General features: G+C 34.5%; 1 protein-coding gene across 1 annotated transcript in view; it reads left to right on the plus strand.

The window, feature by feature from the left end:
* TTC7B (tetratricopeptide repeat domain 7B) overlaps positions 1-20364 on the plus strand; it is a 314975-nt gene that overhangs the window by 151464 nt on the left and 143147 nt on the right. The window contains 3 exon segments of the mRNA XM_074289731.1: positions 16253-16336; positions 17214-17318; positions 19372-19489. Coding sequence (XP_074145832.1) covers positions 16253-16336; positions 17214-17318; positions 19372-19489 — 307 coding nt within the window.

Genomic DNA, 20364 nt, shown 5'->3' on the forward strand with positions numbered 1-20364 from the left:
TATTTAAAAAAACCTAATCTTTTGTTGTCTTTACTATACTATTCATTCAGTTCTCAACCCTTTGAGGTCTGCCATGGATCTTCACTATTCAACTGAAATTACTGTCAAAATTTATAGTAAGGTCTTACAAAATATGATGGATTTTACTGAGATTTCATCTTGCTGCTTTGGACATTGTGTACTTTAGTTTTCTGTATACTGTCTCCTCCCTTGGCTCTTGTGACCCTGCTTTTTCCTCATTTCTCTACCTATTTAAGCATTTCCTCTTGTTTAATTTTTGTCTTGTCCCTTAAGGTTAAGTGTCCTTTAAAGTTTTTTTTCTTTGGCTCTTTTCTCTTTCTATAGGATTTCTATTGGTGATCTCATATACTTCCTTGATTTAAGAAGACTTCTAGGGTCTACATAGCTAATCCTACTCTTTGCTGAGGTCTAATCTCAGATGTCCAATTGCCTTCTAGATAGACAGTCCCTGAAAGTATATGTTTAAAACTAAACTAAACACATTGTTTTGTTTCCTGATTGTCCCTGCCCCAGATTTCCCTCTCCTCTAATTGGCAAAGTTGATCTCTGCGTAATGTTTGGCTCTTTGTCTTCCTCACTTTTTTTCCCCCTGAGGCAATGGGGATAAAGTAAGTGGACTTGCCCAGGGTCACACATTGAGGAAGTTTTAAGTGTCTGAGGCCAGATTTGAACTCAGATTTTCCTGACTTCAGGGCTGGTGCTTGTCTTCCTCACTCTTACATTTAGAAGTTGGCAAATATTAGTAATATCATTTCTGTCATGTCTCTTGAATTTGCCTCTCCCCTGCTCTTCTCTCTTTCCTCTTCAACTCACTTTGCCACCATCTTGACCTAATCTGTCATAATACCCTCCTAACTAGTTAAAATGGCCAATGGTGGTTGAAGTCCAAAATAAGTAAGAGGAGATGTTCCTAAGTAAAAGTCAGTTCACCATGTCAAATGAAATAACTTACTGACAGAACTGCTGGATTTGGTTGCTCAGCCATTATCAGTAATCTTGAAATTTCTAGAGAGGTGTCCTCAAATTATTGTCCTGTATCTTTCTTCCCTTTCATAGTAAATTTCAAGAAAAATCTATCTACTCTCATTTTCTCTAGTTCTTTTCCTTTCATTTATAAGCTTTTTCTAATTTAGTTTCTGATGTCATCACTTAACTTTCCAAAGTTATCAGTGATCTCTTACTTGCCAAGTTGGATGGTCTTTGAAATCCTTTTCCTTCTTTACCTTTTTGAATCACTCGAAACTGTTACTTACCTTTTCTTGCTCTTTCTCTTGGGGTTTTTGTGACATTGCTTTCTTTTAGTTCTTTTATCTATATAACCAGTTTTCAATCTCCTTTGCTGGATCATTACCCTTCTAGGGACCATCACTCCCTAGAAGTGTACAGGTGTAGTCCACTTGTCTTGGGGTTTTTCTTCTTGTGCACTCTTTCTTTCTTAGTGATCCCATCAATTCACATGAATTTGATAATCATCTATATGAAGTTAACTCCCAGATCTGTCTCTAGATCTACATCACCAATTGCCTATGAGACAGTGAACATGGGCTTCTCAGATTCAACATGTCCAAAACAGAAGTCATTATCCTTTCCCCTAGTCCCATTCCTCTTCAGAGCTTCCTTATTTCTTTCAAGGGTACAACCAGTTTTCCAGTTACATGGGTTTTAATCATGGTTTCATCTTGGATTTTTTACTCTCTCATTCCACATTTCTAAGTGATTGCCAAGTTTTGTCAATTGGACTTTCACAACTCCTTTCACATTTTCTCCTTCTCTCTGCCTATTGTTTTCTACTTATTCTCCTTCCCCAAAGACCCTTTCCTTTCTAGTTCATCTTTCACACAGCTATCAATGTAATTTTTCTAAAGCAGCAGTCAGACCATTTCATTCTCCTGCTCAAAACCCCCTAGTGGATGCCCTATTATATGTAGGCTCTAATATAAATTTGTTTATTTGTCATTAAAAAAAACCTTCACAAGTTGACTCTAATCTATCTTTCCAACCTTATTCTACAATATCCCCTTCATGTGCTTATGGTTCGAAATACTCATCTTTTTGTTCTTCACATGTGTCATTCCATCTCTGTTCTTTGGCATAGCTGTCTTCTATTTCTGGAATGCTTTCTTCTTTGTTCTTCCTCTTAGACTCCTTAGTTTTCATCAAAGCTCAGCCCAACTCCCGCTGTCTAGGTGGGGCCTTTTCTGACTCTCATAACTGCTAGTGTGGTTCTTTTCCTGGCTTTTTGCCCCCATGGTTTCTCCTCTGACCTTAATCCCCATGACCTCATGAACATTATCATCCTACTCTGGTGTGGATACCTTCTCTTCCTCTTTCCGCCTTTTCAACTTCCTTTTATATATTGTTGCTCCTGGATCTTCCTCTTCTCAGGGACCTCTCTTTTTGTTGCGCACACTCCCCCATTCCCCATACCCCAGAACTATGTAAGCTTCTTGAACATAGAAACTTTATTTTTATTTGTATTCTCAATGTTAAGCACAGCACTGTGAACAGAGTAAACATTTAATAAATGCTTATTGCCTTAAATTAAATGAATGGCCTCCAAGCCAGGAAGACTTGTGTTCAAAGTCCTGTCTCTGACACATTACTTACTGAGTTAGTGTTTTGGATGAGGGCAGAATAGGAAGTGGGTCTGTGATTTCATTGGTATATTTGAAAATTCCAGTGAGGAAATACCATCTATCTAGCAACATAGATTGGCATCTACTTTGCAAGACCTGATAAGTTAAATGATCTACCCAGGGTAAGTGTAGAAACCCCCCCCCCCAAACCAGACCTAGACCTTACTGGAGGTTGTGACCTGGGGGAGTATGTGTCATTCTTTGACCTTAAAAGATGTAATAACCTCCTATGACCACCTGGGTCGATTTTGTCTCCTGCCTACTGAACAGAGAGGAGGGTTGAGGCAGCTTGGAGAATGATTGAGAGCAGTGGCAAGTACAGATTTTTAGTCAGAAGATCTGAATTCTAATTTGCTACTTTTCAGTGGTTTGATTATAATGAAATGAATCACTTTCCCTATAGACCTCAATTTCCTCAGATGTGAAATGAGGGGGTTTAATAATATCCAAGGTGTCTTTCAGTTTTATGAACCTATATCATATATTATTCTTGCTATTATTTCTACTTCACTTTGCTTACCTGTGTGCTTGGTTTCCCCCCCCCCCCCAAATATGGGGTTGTTATGGGAAGCTAGATGATTTTCAGACCCTTAAGGTTTGGATTTTACAATTTTGGGACCTAGTCTGGCCTATCAAATGATGGTTTGGAAAGGAAAGTAGACCAGTGTCATCCATCTTATTCTAGGGAGAGCATGGGTGAACTGTTGGTATCTTTAGGACTAAATCCATAGGTACAGATCCGGATATTCTAGAGCTATTGCTAGTGGGAATTGATGCCATAAGGCTGACTCCATATGTGAACTCAGTAGTGACAGATGGACCTGAATTAGCTTTAAGAATGGAGCGAATGAAATAATACTGTCAGTTTCCAGTTTTCCATTATCTTGCTATTTCTAGACTCTTTTCTACCTTTGTTTTATTGTTTTTCTTTTTAAATAGGGGGCCAGTTCACTGTCCCTCAGACTGTTGAAGGGCCAGACTATAGTAAAAACAAAAACTCACACTTTGTCTCTGCCCCTCAGCCCATTTGCCATAACCCGTCGGGCCACATAAACGTCCTCTGCCCGAGGGCTGTAGTTTGAGAACCCCTGTTTTAAAGAGTGTGATTTTGTTGTGGGAACTATATATTATAATGTAGATTATAGCCGTTCTATTTCATAATAGAGAATTTTCCTTAGTTGATGTGGCCAAAAAAATTAATCACTGGGTGGGTGGCTTACCTTCTGGTAATAAGCATCCAGATTTAGCTAGGCTGGACTTCAGATAACTGACACATCATCTGTCACCAGGCTTGTACTGAGAGCTGTTCCAGCTTGGTAAGATATTAGCTCAAGCTTTCATTGCACTGGCATGACCTACATGAACCCAGGATCACTCTTAGATTTTCTCTCCTCACCCCCCTCAAGAAATTGTGCTGTTCCAAGCTCTGTGGTAGGTATTGAGACAAAGGGAAACACATAATGGGCCTTGCCCTTTTAGAACTCCTCATGTGGTCCTTTTCCCTTTTCTTCTACTAGTTCTTACAAATCTACTGACATACACTGGGAAATGAATGTAAACTGTTATTTTTACCTTCTGAATCCAATTCTTCCTGTGCAACAAAAAAATTCGGTTCTACACACATATATTGTATCTAAATTATACTGTAATATATTTAACATATATAAGACTGCTTGTCATCTGGGGGAGGGGGCTGGGGGAGGAAGGGAAAAAATCTAATAGAAGTAAGTGCAAGGGATAATGTGGTAAAAAATTACCCATGCATATGTACTGTTAAAAAATGTTATAATTATAAAATAAAATAAAAAATTAAAAAAAAAAAAAAAAAAAAAAAAAAAAAAAAACAAATCTACTGACATAATGAGGAATTGTAATAGCTCATTAGTCTCTGGAGAATTTATTAAAAATAATATGTTAATTACTTTATATTGACACTATCTCTACCTATTTTTGTAACACAATTTATATGGAATTATATCCTTATGGTTTGTCCATTGTCTAGAAGCAGAGCTTTAAGGCATACTTAAATACTGCTTTGGAATACATCTATGGCTTCTCATTGTGTTCATAGCTCCCAAATATACACATTAAGTACCTAGATAAAAATGATTGGATATATGTTTAAGCATTTTTTACCCATAATTCACCAAGTGACATTTCCAGCAATGGTATCAGTCCTTATATAAGTTTCATCTGGAGGAGTTCTAATTTTGTAATACTTTATGAGTTATGCAACAATATGTCCTATTTGGATAGAGGCTTTCAAAGGAAAGCTTAAAAGACATTATATTAAAATTTTCTGTGTTTTGAATGCTAATTCCTTTTAGCTTTCCTTAGTATTCTTCTTTTATCAGTTGCCATTTCTCACACCTATAACTGACAGTAAATTATTTTATTTCTTGAGTTTTTGTTGCAGTCAAGATACCCTTCAACTCTATAGTTTTGGAGCTAATTCTGATTAAATATTTATTTCTTGCCTATTTTTATATCTATCTATATATCTCCTATCATATAATCCTTTTACTACATTTACCCATGTTAGTTACTGATATAAATCAGATTGTTAATCTGAATAGCTCTGTGATTGCTACTCTGTATGGATTGCCCTTCCTTTTTTTTTTTTTTTCTCTCCCCCCCCCCCCCCCCCCTGGAACCTGTTAAGAGAGTCAACAGCCTTTCCTTCCCTGTTATTTTATTCTTTCTCTTTTTGAAATTTTAGATCCTTCACCTCCAGTTTAAGACATTCTCCCTACATTTTGGCTTCCTTTGTCTTGTTTAAAGCTGATGAAAACTGCCACATGACACATGTGACAATAGTGGTTTTCTGTTTGCCATGCTACCTTTGTAGTGATGCTCTTTGCTTCTTTACATTGACCTCATTTGGTTGGTATCTTTTGGATTCCATCATCTGGGACCTGAATTTTGTGTTCTCTCTTATAGAAACTTGTTTTTTCCTTTCTGACGCCCGTTGTGCTTGAGATTCACAGTGACTAGTTCCTATTCAGCTACAGTATTGGCTGTATTTGCATGCTGCCTGCTCAGCCAGACACTGGACGAGGATGATGAAATGAAGGAAACACCAGATGAATGCTTGTCACATCCGTCTTCTGACAGTTTTATGCATAACATGTAATATTTATCATATTGCCAAAGCTATGACTTTTCATGTTTTAAGGACTAATTTTGAGCCCTGATGAAAGGCTTGTGTAGGAAGGAGAAACCTGCTTTTTTTTCTTCCAATTTAAGTAGCAGCTCTAGTTGGCATGACAACCTAAGCTATTAAAAGTAAAGCATCAAATGCATTCTCTTCTATTTTTTAGAATGAACTAAAGCTGCTAAAAAGATTGGATTTTTGCTGTTGACTATTAATGGATCAGTGATGGTACTAAGCTATAAGTCTTTTTAGAAAGGTATATGTGTGTCTACTTTATATAACACTTTAGATACAAAGACTGAAATGTTATTTTTATTCTTTCTATTTAAAATTATATATATATGCATATATATATATATTTGCTTATATAAAATCTCAGTAATACTTGACCTTTGTGCAGTGCCTATACTAAAAGAATGTTCATATATTACTAGATTTAAAGATTTCAAGCAGTTCTGAGAATTACATAGAATATTTTATGGTCTCCTAGATTCATAGTATCAGAATATTTAGAGGTGGGAGGGGCTTTAGCAATCATCAAGTCAAACCATCTCATTTTATAGGTCAGGAAAAACTGAGGCCTAGTAATATTAAAGGACCATGCTTAAGGTCCTCCATATAGTGTGTCACACTTTTTAAACCCAGGACCATTGATTTGGAATCCACTACCCTTTTGCCTTCCATAGTCTCTTTTGGCTTTTCTTTGTATCGCTAAAGATTATCTGATTCAGACATGAGTCTAGTTTAGTTATTGCTCACTAATCCATATTTTTTCAGGATTTAAACAAAATTAGAGTGGGCCAGATGGAAATGAAGCAGTGGATTCTATTTGTATTTTTAATCTTACATTAACCCTTGTATAGTGTACCTCGAACCTTACCTGAAGACTTCACTTACTATCCCATTTCCTGGTGTTTTAAATTCTTATTATTGCTCTTCTTTACCAGTCCTCTTAAAATTCTTACAGTATATAGGAGAAGAAATCTTGTTACATTGAGACAGAGAATTTGAATAGAATTAAGTGTGAAGGGCAGTATATAGCATGGGGATGGGGGGGAGGGGAGGATGTTATGTAGAAATAGCTTTAAATTTGTTCCAATAAAAAACTCTCTAACAATCAAAGATGGTCACAAAGGGGATTGGGTTCCCTTAGGAGGTAAAGAGTTCCTTACAGCAAAGGAAGTATTGAACCCAAATTGTCTGACCCTGGTCACTGTTATCATTTGTATACCATATGTATTGCTGTTTCCCTCTCCACTTTATCCTACGTGGCAAATGCTGGAAGGGGATTCTTTTTTTTAAGGTACTGCTTTGATTGGATAATCTCTATGGTTCTCTTACATTTTACATTCTGTAAAATGTAAATTTTATATATGAAAGAATGAATGAGTCCTGGCTTAACAGCAATTGATATGAAAAAGATTTGGAATTTTTAGTGTATCTTTGAGTTCATTGTGAGCTAACAGTATGATATAAATGTTGTGAAAACTAATGTCTTAGGCTTAATTAATAAATATAATGTCTGGAGTAAAGATACCTATATTCTGCACTTGATAGGTCCCCTCTAAGTTTTTTTTGATTGTTGTTATTAAACTAGAGTACATTGAAAAGAATACTGCTGGAATAGGGAAAGGGAAAAAACACATAAGGCTCATTGAAGGAATTAGAAATATTATCCTGGAGGAAAAAAAGTCTGACAGGCTTGGGGAAAGTGAAGACTATCATTTAAAAGAAATATTAACCCTTTTCTCTCTGGTTCCAAAGGGAAGAATTGGAACTAAAAAAGTTATATCAAGGCATATCTTGGCTCAACATAAAGAACATTCTGACAGTTAGAGTTGTCCAACAGTAAACTTCACTGGATATGTTCAAGCAAAGGCTAGATGACCATTTGTCAAAGAATTCTAGTTAGCAGATACTTGAGGCCATCTGATTTTTTGTTTGCTGATAGATGGTTATCTGGTCTCTGCTCAGAAATTTCTATTGGAGCTTTTACTATCATCAGAAGTTTGTTTCCATTTTTGCTGATCGAGCTATCATAGCAGCTAGATGGTGGAATATATAGTGTGCTCAGCTTAGAGTCAAGAAGACCCCAGTTCAAATTACTCAGACACTTGCTAGCTGTGTGACACTGACCTAGTTACTTAACCATGTTGTAAAATGAGGATAATAGTAGCACTTACTCCCAGAGTTGTGAAGATCAAATGAAATAATTCTCATAAAGCATTTAGCACAATGCCTGGCACATCATAGGTGCTTATTTCTTTTTCTCCTTTCATTTGTCAGAAATAACCTTGGCCTGAATTTTTTACCTCCTTTAACTTTTATTCATTGGTCCTAGTTGTGTACCATAGGGCAACATAGAACTCTATGTGGCAGCCCTTCAGATATTTTGAAGATATTGATTGTCTTCCATTGATCTTGTTTTCTGCAGATTAAACACATTTAGTTCCTTTAGCATTTCTTCATGTGTTGTAGCTTCTATCCCTTCATCTTCCTTTGGGCAAGGTCTCTTTGAAAATGTGTCTAGACTTGGAGAATTCAATTTGGAAGTTTGGTGCCATTTTCCTAATTGCCTCCCACTTGACACTTTGAATATCTGTGACTTGAGTTCTCCCAGCTAAGGAATTCAGATGTTGGTGCTTTCTCAAAGTGGTGATGATGTATGTTGTATGTTGTCTGCTTGTTTCTTATATTGTCTTAGTGATCACCTTGTTTGTTAATTGTGTATTACTTTTATATTATAAATTTTCTCTTTTCTATTATCTTGTTTAAATCAAGGTTCTGAGCATTAATAAACTTGTACCACAAAAAAAAAAAAAAAGAAAAGAAAATGTGTCTAGAACTAAACTGTTATTATCCCAGATTTGCTCAAAAGAACTGAGTACATGCAATTGAATGGAATTACCTTTCCCTCTTTGAATAATTTTAAACATAAAAATTTAGCATCAACAAAAATGAAGTCAAATAAACAAAATTAAGAATAAAATGATAATGTAAAACCATAAACTCAAAAAAAAAAACTTCTAGTGAACTAAGTAGAAAATAATAGTAACATTACAAAATATTCTTTCTGTATAATACTTAATACTATTTTATTTGGCCTTAGTCAATGTATATATTGTTGTTTCTATCTTCTCCTTCCCCCTCCTCCCCATCAAAAAAAATTACCTTTCATTAATGGTATATAAAATCCTTCCCAAAACCTTGTGTTCCAAATTTTTTCTTCCAACTTCCTCCCACCCTCCCTAGACAGAAAATGACCCAATATTTGTTAAATATGTGCAATTCTTCTCTCTCTATATATAAATACAGTTATTCTACACAAGTAAAATCAGATCAAAAAGAAAAAAAAAAAAGAGAGAGAAAGAAAACAATGCAAGTAAACAGTAACAAAGAAAGTGGAAATATTATGTTGTGATCCATATTCAGTCCCCATAGACCTCTGTCTGGATACAAATAGTTCTCTCCATCACAAATCTATTGGAATTGGCCTGAATCACCTCATTGTTGAAAAAGAGTCATGTCTGTCAGAATTGAACATTGCATAATTTTGTTGTTTCTGTATCCTTTTCTTGTATTGTTTGATTAAAAGATTTCATTCCCTCCACCACAGAGATAAATATGTTATTTGTCTTTTTTATGATTTAAGATATCTTTAGTCATAGGGTCTGAACCTATGATGTCATTAGGGCAGGGAATTCCCAATGCAGGTTGACATTTTCTTTGCAACTTAAAGTGTTATAAAGTTGCTTAGAACCCTAAGAGCATTAGTTACTTAACATGAGGTCATCTAGCCACTATATGTCCGAGGTAATACTTGAACCCAACTTTTTTTTTTTTGAGGCCAGTTGACCTATACTCAATTCCATACTTTCTCTCATGTTTTGCTAAATGTATATAGATATGTAACATATTTCTGATGCTGAAAGTAAGAATTTATGCAATCTTTTTTGGAAAGTCATTTGCCATTGTGCAATAAATTACAAAATTAATTATGCTTTTAAAATCTGATCCCAATAGTTACTAATTCTAAGGCTATTATTAAAAGAGGAAAAAAAAAACTTTTTGTACAAAAATATTCAACAGATGGTTGCTTTATAAAAGTTAATAACTTATTTTTATATAAACATAAACATTTATATTTTTATATTTTGTACATTAAAATTCAGAAAAACCAGATAATTTTTACGTTGACAGATGTGATATACATGAATGTGTGCATTTTTTCACATTATATATATACATACATACACACACACACTCTCTCTCTCTCTCTCTCTCTCCTCTCTCTCTCTCTCTCTCTCTCTCTCTCTCTTACCAGTTCTGCTCTTTGATTAGTCAGTTTTTGTTGTATATTGGTATTTATTATATTTGTGGTTCTAAGGATAGATCACATTAATCAGTACACTGCTATAAAATTATCCTATTTTTTATTGACTAAAGATTCTTTTTCTCATTGTTTTGTAATTAAGGTTCGCAAATAATGTGATTTTGTTTTCTCCCATGTCTCATTTATATATCTGTCTTTCTCTCTCTTCACTCCCCACCCCCAATTCTGTATCCAGAGCAAGACAATTTTGATATTTGATTGTTCTTCTTCATCAGTCTTCCCCTCCCACCCCCCCTAATTCTCCTTAATATTTTTGCCTATTTTTTCCATGGTATTTTTCTTATTTATTGTATAATTTTATGAATAGTCTTTATTGGTATAGAACCAACTACAAGTTAGTTTGGGAAGTATTGAAGTTTTTTTTGCCATATTGACAACCTACCTATGTGCATGAAGTATTCCTCCTGTTATTCCTTTTCTCTAATGGTCTTTTTATATTTGAATTTACATAGGTCTCACATGTGTCATGATAAATTAATTCCCATATACTTGATTTATTTCTAGATGACCTCTGAAGTCCTTTCCACCATTAAATACTCTGTGCTTCTATGTTACTTCATCTAAATTCTTGGATTTCCAACATTTTCAGCCTTATTTGCATCCATACTGCTTTACCATAGGGTTTTATTTTAAACAATCTGGAACCCTAGCCTGATTAGCCCTTTAGTTTTTAAGCCTCTATTCTCTCTTTTTTTTTAAATTTTTTATTAATTTTATAATTATAACATTTTTGACAGAAATATGCATAGATAATTTTTTACAACATTATCCCTTGTACTCCCTTCTGTTCTGAATTTTCCCCTCCTTCCCTCCATCCCTTCCCCTAGATGGCAGGCATTCCCATGCATATTAAATATGTTATAGTATATCCTAGGTACAATATATATGTGCAGAACCGAATTTTGTTGTTGTTGTTGTTGCACAGGAAGAATTGGATTCAGAAGGTAAAAATAACCTGGAGAGAAAAACAAAAAATGCAAACAATTTACATTCATTTCCCAGTGTTCCTTCTCTGGATGTAGCTGATTCTGTCCATCATTGATCAATTGGAACTGGATTAGATCTTCTCTATGTTGAAGATATCTACTTCCATCAGAATACATCCTCATACAGTATTATTGTTGAAGTGTATAATGATCCCCTAGTTCTGCTCATTTCACTCAGCATCAGTTGATGTAAGTCTCTCCAAGCCTCTCTGTATTCATCCTGCTAAGCCTCTATGCCTATGAACTTTAACTTAAATGTAGAAATAAGAGTGGACTAAGAGCCTGAAGATTTGGGTTTGCATCTTTGCTTTGCCATTTAGTACCTATATGAACCCTATAGCAAATCCATGTTTTCTTTCTGGTATGACATGTACATTTAAGTAAAGTTAGCAATAGTGTAGTAATATCCTCCTTTTCACATCCACTTCACCGTCCTTATGTTTCAAAGTCAGCAACAAAACAAGAATGGGGAAAATTAATTCTATGCACATATGACCCATATGTCAAAGTACGAAATTGGAAAGCCCAGAATCTTATCATAAGACACAAATGAGTTAATTAAATCACTTGAACTAAAGATTACCCAATAAATAGAAAATTCATTTCCTTTCTATTTACTTTCTAATAATTTGTTTTAAGTTACTTTATTAAATAATAAGGGTTTTATGTAAAATTCTATTTCTTATTTTCTATAGTTATTTGATTAGTTGTCTATGCTGATTCCCTATCTGTGTCACATCCTTTCTCTTCTCCAAACTGATCACATAAAACTTTTGATGGTTGTCATGGATAAAGAATCTGTCACGAGGAAACTAGCCTGGTGAGAAGCCTTTCCATACTTAGCTGAGCTAATTTTTAAACAGAAGGCTCAACTTGTCTCTTGTACTGTGCTTGAAGTCTTTCCAGAACAATAGATAAATGTCTTATCGGCTGGCATAACCAACAGGTTAGCTAGGCCTTGTAATCATTTTAAGTCTGTTTTTATTAATGAATAAATTAATAAATATTTGTTAATTATTTACCATAAGATTATGTGTTAAGTTGTGGAAATAAATCAAAACCTCATGAGAAAATAGAGTGACTTTCTATTTTCTTTCATGCCCAATCTTCACAACTTCACTTTCTCCCCAAGCTCATAAATTTCATTCCTTTGACATCCCAGCAAACCCTTTTTTAACTTTTGTAGTTTATTGTTTTGTTAAATAAGAATCTTCCTTAATCCACTAGAGAACTCCATTACTACTAAGTGATGATAAATTATACCTAGGTTTCCACTCATCTTTGCCTCCTGTTGATTATGTAGATAATTTCAGGGACCTTATATGGCCAGGGGTTCCCTATCCCTGATTTAGAGCATTAGCCTCAGTCTAATAAAATGAAATTTAATAGGGTTGAATGTAAAGTCTTTCACTTGAACATAAAAATTAAATTCCACAAATGAAATGGATAAGGTAGGTTATGAGTATCCAGAAGTCATTCTGAAAAGGATTCAAGTGAGAATGTAAGCTCTAGAGGAATTAGCAGAGTAATGGGGTAGTTAAACCAAAAAGCTAATGCTACCTTGGATTTCATTAGGAGGGGCATAATTAGTATAAGGACTGATAATCCTACTGTACTCTGTTTGCCCTTGTTGGTACATCATTTTTTGGTTTGCAGATGATTGTGCACTCAATGCAGCCTACGAAGCAGACAAGTAACAAAATATGTTTGTGCTAATTTTGGCCTAGCAATGAACACCTAAAGTAAAAGGGCTTGTCTCCAGATGGAGTGGATTTCCCTTCCTTGGGAGGTCTGGCAGAAATTAGAGTCACTTATCATTGATGTCATATAATAGATTTCCTTTGTGTATAGTTTATGCTCTATGCCTGCAGAACTCCTTCAGCTATCAAATTTTGTGATTCTTTGGAATAGGGAAACCCTAACTAGGGACTCTCTATACTAAAATAAATAGGCACCGCTGTTGCAATTCATAATTCTAGAGTTTCCTAGAGAAACACTGAGAGGTTACTCAGGATCATGTAGTCATGGGACTTAATATATGCTTTAAATCAATTTTATTTATGTAGTATTCTGTTCTAAATATTTATATGTTTGTGGTTTGTTTTTTCCCCCCAACTAAATGATACATTTCTTTGGAAGTGGAACAAAGCTTATCTCCTGTCCTTTCTATCTTGTGCTTAAATTAAATACTTGGCAAATTTTACTTTACTGACTTTTACCTTTTAGAATAAAAGGAAATATGTGTACACATTTATTTTTAGCATCTAGGCTTTTTTTTTTTAAAGAACAGACTATTTCCAAGTTTGCTCTCCATTCATTTATAAGAAAAACAGTTGATATGTATTGCTCAAACTAGTGAAAAGAGGAAGAAACATAAAACATTTTTCGTTGACATATATATGTGTGTGTATGTATGTCATTTAATGGATATAATAACACTGAATTATTTTAGGCTTATTGTTAGATTGACTGATTTATATTTATTTTCCGCTTCAAATGTCTCTCCTTTTCTGTCTCCCATTGTTTGAGGCTCTTTTACCTTTCCTATCCATAGTCAGTTTCCACATTGTGTCTATTCTTTAATCTCTACTTTGACCCTTCTTTTCTGATCCAGTCATCATCCTAAGTCCAAACTTTTATTATTTCATATCCTCCCTCATCATTCCTCTGTGTTCCCTTCATCCAGATCATTCCACTTGATGCTCACCTATTTTCTGCATGCTGCTGCTGTTTAAGAACAGGAATAATAACTCCATTTTGTGTATCAGGCCAAATCTGAACTCCTCAGGCTAACTATTTAAAGCCTTCCTTTGAATATCCTTATCTATCCAGAAGTATTCCTACTTCTTTCTAATGTATACCCTCTTCATAAATTCCACTCAGTTTTTGTTTTTGTTTTTTGCTAGGATTATTCACCTCTGTGTATTTGTTCATTGTCTTTGTTATCCCTGTTTTCTTTGTTTCCATGCTAATAGAGATAAATATAAAAATTCCTACCCTTGCCCCACGGTGTAGGGGTTATTTCTAGATGATACATATCAGGAAAGATATGTATATGTGAGAAAGTCTGAAGGAAGGCAACTTTCAAGTGAAAGGACTGGAGTTCATGTAAGAACTAAAAGGAGGAATAAAGCATAATCATCCAGAAGTTTTCAGAGGAACACCATAGAGGCTTTCACTTATTTGAAGGCCTCTCAGCTGAAAAGGATGGAACTTTTTCTTCTTACTCTGGAAGGCAAAAGTAGGAACAGGGGGTAGAAATTACAAAGACAGTGAAGGCTTAATTTGAGGAAAAAATCACTTTGCATTATTTAGGAATTGAAATAGGTGGTCTGGGAAGGTAGGATGGCCAGAGAACAATAGCAAGCAAAGGCTAGATGACCCTTGACTAGTGTGTATTATAGGGGATTTTTATTTCTTGTTAAGTTGGATTAGATAATCTCTTGAGGCTTCTTTGATTCTCCCAAGATGAATTTACTGCTCTCCTTCCTCGCCAAAGAACATGTAATGTGTTCATTCTACAACTGAAGTCAAGATGCCTCTTTCATGATAGCTTCAGTAGTAGTAGTTGGCCCACAGTGAACTTTTTGATTATAAATTCACAGTGGTTTTTCTCTTTGGTATTTTTTTTTGGCAGCTTTCTCTTTAAAATGGTCTAATTTTTAAAGTTACATCATATGTTCTTTTAGTCAAAAAAAACCAAAAAAACATTTAATTCCTGAAAGCCTGGGACATTATAGTTAGTCTAACATTTATTATTTCCTATGTACCACATACTGTGGTATGTGTTGGAAACTAATTCTGGGACTGAAACTATCTTTACTCACTTGGAGTTTACATTATAACCGATAAGAAAACAGGTATCCATATAAGTATAAACAGAGTTGTTCATTCAGTCTTGTCCAGTTTTTTTGATTCTGTGTACTCCTCTGTCCATGGGATTTTCTTGGCAGTGGTTTTCTTCATTATGGAATGAATGGAAGAATATAAATACCAAGTAGTTAAAGATAAGATAGCTTCAGAGGGAGAACAGTAGTCTAGAGGGAATCAGAAGTGGTGCTTGAGCTTTGTGAGCAGCCAGTGAGGAGGGATGACTGATGGAAACAGGGAACAATATATGGATATGCACTTTTTAGTTTCATTTGCCTAATTTATATTTTTTAAGTCTAGATAATCAATAAAACAACAATATCTACATTTAAAGTTGTCAGGCTTTTTTATCTGGGCATCATTATTAACTGTACCCAATCACTTATTCTCCTGCCTAGTAGAATCCAGCAGTGACCTGCTACCTTGACATTATATCAGGTCCATGTCGCTTCTTGTCTTCCTTATTGCAAGAGCCAACAAATCTGTCTCTTTGCCTCAGTTCTCTCCTGACTTTGGCTCAGCCTCCATACTGTGACTAAAGTGATTTTCCTTAAGTGTAGATATGGCTGTAAAATGCTTTTCTTACAATTTGCCAACAAGATGAGTCGTGCCAAATACCATCATCTTGTGTAAAAGGGAAGTGAAGTGAGTTTTCTAAGAGTATAAAGTTAGTAAATGACAGGGTAGGAATTTGAATGGGGGGCTTGTTACACCACGAGTCAATCTTTTTCCTTTGTAGGAATTTATGTATAACTTTTTTCTTTAAGCCAGGTTTGTAATTGCTTTGGTGGTGATGATGAATTCCCAGTAAGGAAATTTTTATCAGTGTTGATCAACACATAATCTAGAAGTTATCATATTAGAGAGTTGCCTGGGAGTCGCTTCAACCTTCTTCTTCCCTCTCCCAATCCCCCGGGTCAAGTGACTCTTTTAGGCTGATACCACTAGTTTGTGTCATAGGCAGTAAATTGAGTCCTTGTTTTTCTGACAATCAGGCAGCTCTCTAGTTAAATTAATTACAGTCTGTTTTCATTGTGTATCCATACAGTATTTACAGAAGTCTTAGAATATAAGCATGATTCAACTATGGAACAGTCTAGATACTTCATAGAGGTGTGCTTTTAAAACCTTGAAACTAATTCATCAATTTTACATTCACAATTTGTGATTTTTTTTTTCCTTCTCAAACTAGTGTTTAGAAAGAGCCATGAAGTTTGCGTTTGAGGAGTTCCACCTCTGGTACCAGTTTGCATTATCACTGATGGCTGCAGGAAAAGTGAGTGACATGTACAGGTCTCAATTTCAGCATTTGTGCTAGGAAATTTGTGACCAGAAATTAAATTGCATCTTATGGAAGTAAAAACCAGATATTGAAAGTCCTGTTTAAGGTAATAGTTTAAGCAATTGGACTAACCTCTTTTGCTTATCTGGAGGAATATGAAATCATGTTATTGAGAGGGATAATTCTTTAGAGTAAATTTTTTCCCCTAGCCATTTGAATAGTAAAAGCTTGGGAGGAAGATGTGTTTCTAGAACAGAAAATTAAATATTCAAGCTTTAAGTTCTAGTGAAATAGGTTGAAGGTAAAGTTTATGAAAGAGAAAATTCAATTGACTGTTTCTATTTCATTCTGGTCCACTCTACCCTTGTTCAGCAAGTCATAAAGTTTAAGTTAGAGAGTTGTATATGTTTTTGGGGAAACTAGCCCCAAACTTTGTTTATTGAAAGATAAATGAGAGGTCATTCTTCCTCCTCTCCCCCATAAATATAAACTTATTTCTGTGTTCAGTTCTTATTTCATTAATAAGGAATGATTTGTAAGTTGAAAAAAACTGAAATAATTTCAGTCAAGATTTTCCTCTCCTTTCTACTCTTGTTTCTTGGTAAATTATTGTTGTCCCAGAAGTCTGTCAGAACCTGCAATGCCCGGCATTTATTAGATATAGTAAAAAAAAAAAAATGGTGGCAGGGATAAGAAGTCTCTGCATCTGCAGGGCCTGTTCACTTATTTGATCAGAAGTTAAAAATATAATCAAGAAGTATTTTAATAAATATAATTTCCCTCCCGCCACTTTCCCCCAAGATTTTTTTAGTGTCTTTGTCACAAACTTTGTGATTGAGTTTTTTCACAGAAATATTCCCCTTTTGTCAAGTCTGCCCGTGCTGTAAAGGTTCTGAAAGAATGTATCCGTCTGAAACCTGATGATGCTACCATTCCTCTCCTCGCTGCAAAGTTGTGTATGGGTTCCCTTCATTGGGTAAGTCAGAGTTTTAAAATCCTTATTGGCTTTAAATACTATTTCAATGTGTTATTTTATAGTTATAACAACATTAGCTCAAAAATTTTGTAGCATTGCAGTATTAGAACTGTTGCCCGAATGTTATCTTACTTTTTGCTATAGGAATGCTACTTAAAGGTAGCATGTAAGTAAACATTTTACTCAGTAACTTACTTTTAAAATATCTTGTGTTTTAAAGGAATCCTTTTTAAAAAGTGAATCATCACCTTCTTATTTACTTGTGGTACAAATCTTGATGTTCATTTATTGGATTTTGTGTAAAGTATCCTGAATTTGTGTAAAAACAGGTTTACTTCTATTCTACATTATTTTTCTGCTTCATTTCAGTTTAGCAAATGCATTGATATTCTTCAAATATTTATTGAATTATACTCAGGTACAGTGCAGATGTGTGAATTTCTAAAATTTGGTCCATTAAATAGAAACAAAAAGCTCATATGTTACTAGTAGAGGTTTCTAATGATAGAAAAATCTTAAATTCATATCTGGTTGACTAATTTTTTTCATCTCAGAGATTATTGGTAAGAAGAATTTGCTCAAAGGGAAATTCTGCTACATTGTAATGCCCATTGATTTTTTAGTGTATCTTGTTTTATAAATAGAAAGGTAAACATAACAGAAATTAATTTTCTACTATTTAAGTTCTGACGGATTAGATATAGAAAAAGATCATTTTTTTTTATTAATTATATGCATGGTAATTTTACAGCATTGACAATTGCCAAACCTTTTGTTTGAATTTTTCCCCCTCCTTCCCCCTCCCCCACCCCCCCATGGCAACTTGACCAATACATGTTAAATATGTTAAAAGTATAAGTTAAATACAATATATGTATACATGTCCAAACAGTTATTTTGCTGTACGAAAAGAATCGGACTTTGAAACAGTGTATAATTAGCTTGTGAAGAAAATAAAAAATGCAGGCGGACAAAAATAGATGGATTGGGAATTCTATGTAGTGGTTCATAGTCATTTCCCAGAGTTCTTTCGCTGGGTGTAGCTGGTTCAGTTCATTACTGCTCAATTAGAACTGAATTGGTTCATCTCATTGTTGGAAAAAGATCATATTTTTAAAGGCAAAACATTCAATGGAGAAGCATCTAGGAAGTTGTGTTCATTTTTACAGATAGAAGGTTTTGACCCATACAAGTAGTATTTTTTTACCCAAGAAGTTTTGGATATAAGTGGTTCCAATGTATAATAAATAAAGAAATGGAACCAACTAAATGAATTTTTGAGTTTTAAATTCAGTTTGAATATCAAATTCAGGAGGAATTGTACTACCCTCCATAAATGGTATCAATTTTTTTTTCTAAATTTAAAAAGGACACTTTGAATTTTTGTTATATTATTCTGTGTACATACTTCATTACTTCTATTTTATAAATGTCTCAAGAGCAATGATTTTATCTGATTTTTGTATCTCATCTAGTCTCTAAAATGGTATATTAACATATAGTAGATAGTGAATAATATCTTTTGAAGGAATGCATGTATGAATATGTTGATTAAAAATCTGATTTAATAATTAAAATTTTAAATTTAAAACCATCTAATAATCTTTAACTATAAGATGAAAAACAATCCATGTATTTGCTTTTTAATTGAAGCAAAGGAAAAACCCTAAAAACATACCAATGGTTTTTAATTCTTTGGAAATATAAATAATACATTATTTGGATATGTGGAGTGAATTTTTTGAGAGGATATCGTAGTGATATATAGAATGATATATGGAAAGAGACCCAATGATGACTCTTAGAGTGATTAAGAGAGACAAGGAGAAAATTAATTGCTAGAGAAGAAAAGGAGAAAACAAAGTAAGAATCCTGTGCAATTATGGTCCAGAAGAGAGGCCTCAGAGTTTGGAGGCTTCTCTTAACATTTTTAAAAATGTAATCTAGTAAATTTCTCCTTTCAATCATAAATTCTTATAGGAGCTTATGTAAAAAATTATTCTCAAGTAGTAGAATAAATTATGTGTATCTTTAAACTTGTCTTCTTTTTCAGTTGGAAGAAGCTGAAAATTTTGCCAAAAATGTAGTTGACATGGGAGAGAAAACATCAGAGTTCAAAGCCAAAGGTTACTTAGCTTTGGGACTCACTTACAGTTTGCAGGCCACTGATGGTAAGATGAAGTGGGAGCAGGAGGAGCCTATGTTGCTGTCTTGGGAAGATGATTCATAAGCAAGGAAAGGCTTCCCACATGTGACAGAAGGGCAGGATAGTTGGGCTGCATCTTCATAGTCTCCATGGCAATCATTACAAATGGGTTAGGGTGTATTTGAGTATGGGGTATGAGCTTGGCCAGAGACTAGATCCATCCCCAACTTCTTACCCATAGGTAGTGTGTTGGTTTCTCTTTGGAAAGGGTTGTTGGGCTACAGAGATGGTGACTTAAAGCAGTGTTTCACCTCCTTCAGTTCTAAACAATGATTGCAGTCCTAGCCCTCCTTGCTCTCTCTCCCTTCCCCCTACTCACCAGCAACTATTTTATATTGCATAAGTGTAACCATGCATATAACAGTAGAGAATGAAAACTGTACAGTTTTTGGAAACAAGCATAATATAGACTTTAGAATTAGCTATAACTGAGGTAGAAGATTCTCAGATTATGTTCTGAACTTGGTGTGTTCTTTACAGCTAATATAATGTTTTAAATGTTATTGGTTTCTTGTGTTGTTATAAGAGAACACTATCTTCGGACTGCTTCCATTTTTGATCTTCCACAAAATATGACACATCCTATGGATTTTGTACATTGTTGAATTCGTGTTCTTTTGTGTTACAGAACACATAGTTGGTGGATTTAACTGTTCTTCCATCTTTAGTTTTAGAAAAAATAGCTGGATGATATAGAAGAAGCACTGGATAGAAGGTCAAACTTCAACTCCTATAGCCACTTATTCACCTTGTAAATGGCACGGTTAATCTCCCAATCAGGCATGATTGACTGAAATGACTGAACAGAAAGGATTGTATTATTTATCTCTGTTAAATTTC

Source organism: Sminthopsis crassicaudata, chromosome 2, assembly GCF_048593235.1.
Source record: "Sminthopsis crassicaudata isolate SCR6 chromosome 2, ASM4859323v1, whole genome shotgun sequence".
Lineage (NCBI taxonomy): Eukaryota > Metazoa > Chordata > Mammalia > Dasyuromorphia > Dasyuridae > Sminthopsis > Sminthopsis crassicaudata.